This window comes from Elephantulus edwardii, unplaced genomic scaffold (genome assembly GCF_000299155.1).
Source record: "Elephantulus edwardii isolate Elephantulus edwardi_28Jun2011 unplaced genomic scaffold, EleEdw1.0 scaffold00026, whole genome shotgun sequence".
Lineage (NCBI taxonomy): Eukaryota > Metazoa > Chordata > Mammalia > Macroscelidea > Macroscelididae > Elephantulus > Elephantulus edwardii.
Genome location: NW_006399776.1, coordinates 17,337,587 through 17,342,506, shown reverse-complemented (window position 1 = coordinate 17,342,506; position 4,920 = coordinate 17,337,587). Strand labels below are relative to the sequence as shown.

Sequence of the window (4,920 nt, the reverse complement as noted above, 5' to 3'; positions counted from 1 at the left end):
TGGAAACCTTTTCTATTCCTAAGTCTTGAAAAGCTTTGCCCAACATACTGTTTTGATAGGTTATAGTATAGTAGCTTGAATAGTTAAGAGTAACTTTCCCCCCTTTTTTTATTATTATTAATTTCAATGAACATTTACAGAGATTATGGATTTCCATTCATTTAGTGTTGCTCTTTTCTCCCCGCCCACACCACCCCACCCTCAGTTCATTCTTCTTTAAAAGCAAAAGAAAAACTTCTTCATTGGTATACAATCCCCCCACACTCTCCCACCCTCACCCCAAGTATACTCCACTCTGCAACCCTCATTCCAAACTCTTATGATAATCATAGCCCTAAAATATACTATTTTTAAACTCTTCAAGAGTAACTTTTGAGACATTTTATATTAAGCTTTACAAGGTTCATGAATACGGATAATGATTTCTTCTAAGCCATGTTAATTCTTTTAATACCTAAGCTCCTTTTGTATATAAAATGTGACTAGATGCATAGAAAATGGAAAGTTGGATGTGGAATGTGGGAGAAATACCTAAAATTTTGTAATAACAGGATAAAATGATATATAATTTTCTTGACTATGGCATTAGAACAGAAAAAATTTTAATCTGAAAATTGAACTCTTGATTTTAGATTTATAGATGTCAATCTCCAAATTTACATACTTCTGTTGAAGAAGGTACATGTTACAACTATCTACTTTCATTTTCAGGTTAAGAAATCTCCAAAACAGTTGGCTGCTTACTTAAATAGGTAAGAGTGGCTTTAAAGTTTTTTGAAATATAAATGTTCTCTTCTATCATAAAACTCATCTTATTTTCATATATTTCAAACACTGTGCTTATCTCTAACTCTTACAGCAGTTCTACTAGATGTTGTTGTTGTTGTTATGTGCTGTCGAGTCCCTTGCGACTCATAGCGACCCTATGTACAACAGCCCTAAACTCTGCTCTGTCCTGTGCCAATCGCACTGACTCTGACACACCCATCCCGATTACCCCAGTCACTGAATCAGTCCACCTCATAGAGGGTCTTCCCTCCTGTGCTGTCCCTCTACTCTCCCAAGCATGATGTCCCTCTCCAAGGACCTATCCCTGCTTACAACATGTCCAAAGTATGTCAGATGAAGCCCCAGAATCCTTGCCTCCAAGGAGTAGCCTGGTTTAACCCTCTCCAGGTTGAATCTGTTTGTTTTCTTGGCAGTCCTTGGTACATTCAATACTCTTCTCCAGCACCACAGCTCAAAGGCATCAATTCTCCTTCTGTCCTCCCTAGTCATTGTCCAACTCTCTGATGCATAGCAAGTGTTTGCAAAGATCATGGTGTGTATCAGACACACCTTAGTCTCCAGAGAGACACCGTTGCTCTTGAGTACTTTAGAGAGGTCCCTAACAGCAGACTTTCCCATCGCAATACGTTTTTTGATTTCCTGGCTGCTGGTGCCAAGAGTGTTGACCGTGGAGCCGAGCAAACTGAAGCTGTGAACAATCTCAATCTCTTCATCCATCCTGATGCTACCGATTGGTCCAGTGGGTGAGAATCTTTGTCTTCTTGACATTGAGCCTCAATCCATACTGAAGGCTGCAGTCCTTGACTCTCTGCAGCAAGTGTATGAGGTCCTCCTCAGTTTCAGCAAGCAGGGTTGTATCATCTGCATAACGCAGATTGTTAATAGATCTTCCACCAATCCTGACACCACACTTCTCATAGAGCCCGGCCTCTCAGATAATCTGCTCTGCATACAGGTTGAAAAGGTATGGAGATAGGACACATCCCTGGCGTACATGCTTCCCAATTTTGAACCATGCGGTGATACCTTGCTCTGTTTTACTAGATAGCTTTCTTTATTCTTGATAGTTGAAGAAAAGACTAAAGACTAGAGAAGTTAAGTAGTTTACTCAGGGTCATATATCTAAAAAAGGATGCTGTAGTTGGTAAAGTAAAACATCAGAGAAAATGAGAGAAACCCTCAGTGAGGTAGAGTGACACAGTAGCTAACATGTTTTAACATGCCAATGATCATTGAAGTGGTCCAGGACTGACTAACATTTAGTTCTGTTATTCATAATGAATGTAAGCTGCCATATTGGCAACTAACAATAGCAACCATATGCGTTCATGAGTGTAAAAATAACGTTCTTTCTCAAAGAGATCTAAGGATCCCAGGAGTCACTGGGTCCATTTCAAAGTTTGTTAGGTTAAAGCGATTTTCTTAATAATACTAAGACATTATTTACTTTCATTATGATCCTTTTAAAAATATACAGGAGCGTTTTCCAGAGTTTATGTGGCATTTGATATAAAATTTGACTGCAGAGGCAGATAGGAGAATCAGATTGACTTCTGTTAAGCCAGCTAGTAGAGATTTGAGGGGAGGAAATGTACAGTGCCATTTTTCTCATACTTTCTCCTTTTTGGAATATCCAGTTTAAAAGTCCCAAGATTAAAGTTGCAGTTGTTAGATGTCAAGTTGATTTTGACTCATTGCAACCTCTGTATTAAACATAACGAAGCACGGCCTGATTCTGTACTATCCTCACAGTCACTCCTGTTTTAGCTCTTTGTTGCATCTACTGTCCAAGATCCTCCTCTTTTTCACTGACCCAAGCAAGGTGTTCTTCTCCAGGGAATGGTTTCTCGTGATAACATGTTCAAAAGATGAGAGATGAAGTTTTGCCATTTTTGCTTCTGAGAAGTGTTCTGGCTGTCTAAGATTTCTTCTTCTGGCAAGTCCACGTTACATTCATTATTCTTCACCAACAGCATAAGTTATTTCTTCACGTGTGCACACACACAGAGATGTTCAAAGAAATGGCTTGTGTACTCCTAGAGGCTAGCTAGTCCTAGATCTGGATGCTAGACTTTTGAAGAGAAGCATCTGGATAGATTAATGAGCCCCACATCATCAACCACTATAGTCCAAGAAGTTTCTGGAGCCTGGGATCACAGACTTTGAAGGCTGTTGAATCCAAGTCAGGTTATCAGGGTAGAAGATAGTATGATCAAGTATGAAGGTCACAAGACAGTTGCAGTATTAAAAAGATTTCTAGTTTTTTTAGGAAGTCTAAACATGCATTCAGTGCAATCCATAGTGCTCAAGAACCTTTTCTTTTATCAGGTTAGGCTGATCACATCTTTACAAAACCACTTCTAATCCTGCCACTTTAATAGATTAGAATTTACAGCACAGGAAACTTACATTGTATTGAAGTTTTCTACAGCAAAGTTTCACTTGCCTTTGATTTTAATTATATTGTTTGATAGTTTCCTTTCTTTTGGATCTGGCTTTTTTGCAGTGGACACCATATAGATCTTTTCCAGTCACCTGGCCAGGTACCTGTCTTCTAAATTTCTTAACATAAATGAGTATTTTCAGAATTGCATCTGTTTGTTTAAATATATCAATTGATATTTTATAAATTTCTGGAGGCTTGATTTTCATCAGTGCCTTCAGTGAAGCTTGGGCTTCTTCCTTAAATATCAGTGGTTCATGATTTATGCTGTCTACTGAAATGAGTAAATGGCAGATTTTTTGTGGTTACAATGACCATGTATTTTTCTATCTTCTCTTTATGCTTCTTACACCATTTACTATTTTCCCTATAGCATCTGTCAATATTGCAACTTGATGCCTGACTTTTTCTTTAGTTCTTTTAGTTTGAGAAATGCTGAAAGTAAACTTTTTGGCTTTTCTAACGATTTTGGATTTTTCCAGGTCTTTGCACATTTATTATAGTTCTTTGTCTTCTTGAGCCACCCTTTGAAACCTTCTGTTTAGCCATTTAATTCCATTATTTCTTCCATTTACTTTAGCTTATCTATATACCAGAACAAGTTTCTCTTTTCTGGCATAATTTTGGTCTTTTCTTTCTTTCCTGTCTTTTTAGAATCTTTTGTTTTCTCTCTACATATGATATCCTTAATGCCATCTTACAACTTGTCTGGTCTTTGGTCTTTCATGTGTATCAAGTGTATTCTTCTAAATTGAGGTAGTATGTATTCAAGATTGTACTTTGGCTCTTCCAGACTTGTTTTCATTTTCTACAGTTTCAATTTGAACTTCCATATGAGCAGTTGGGCTCTGTTCTGAAGTTAGCCATTGGCCTTATCTGACTGATAAGACAAAACTCCATTGTCTCTTTCTACAGATTGTCATTTTTATTCCAGTGTGTTATAGCTGGTGAGGTCTGCACCTATATTACTGTTGATGTTGTTGAAAATGTATTTCTGATGGATAGGTTGTTGGAAATTCTTTCATGTGGTCTCCAAAATTGTTTCTGTTAACAAGGCGATATTTTCCCATTACTAATTATCATTTATTTCTTACTTTCAGATTTCATTAACAAGTAATTCTTAATGAATCTTGATTATATGTTTGATCAGTTGAAGATTGCTAAAGATCTTCAGTTTCCTCATCTGGTGGCATAGTCGATAAGGAGTTAAACTGCTAACCTTAAGGTGGTGTTTATGTGGAAGTTTCAATCCACTAGCAGCTCTTTGTGAGAAAAATGAACAGTCTCCTTCCATGAAATTTATAGCCTCTGAAAACCTTTTGGAGGATCAGCTATGACATAGTTCTAACTTGACAGCATTGAGATTTCTTTTAAGTGTAATTTTGGATAATGGCAATTTTAATTGCTCTTTCTAATAGTATGGATTTTTGTTCTCTTAACAGATGGTTAGGTTATTACCCCTCAGGATATAATGGTTTTTAAAAATTTTTTTTTTAAATTTTAATGACCATTTACAGAGATTTTGGATTTCCATTCATTCATTGTTGCACTTTTCTCCCTGGCCAGCCCCTCTCCCAGTTCGCTCCTCTCTTTGAAAAGTAAAAGAAAAATTCTTTCTTTGGTATACAATCCCCCCGCACCCCTCCCACCGCCCCAAGTACACTCCACTATGCAACCTTAATTGTGGA

The 4,920-nt window shown here is 37.3% G+C and overlaps 1 protein-coding gene across 1 annotated transcript in view; it reads left to right on the top strand.

The window, feature by feature from the left end:
* Nucleotides 1-4,920, top strand: part of KATNBL1 (katanin p80 subunit B-like 1) — a 26,378-nt gene that overhangs the window by 6,802 nt on the left and 14,656 nt on the right. The window contains exon 2 of the mRNA XM_006883059.1: nucleotides 712-752. Within this exon, the coding sequence (XP_006883121.1) occupies nucleotides 712-752 (41 nt within the window). The remainder of the gene's footprint in view (nucleotides 1-711; nucleotides 753-4,920) is intronic.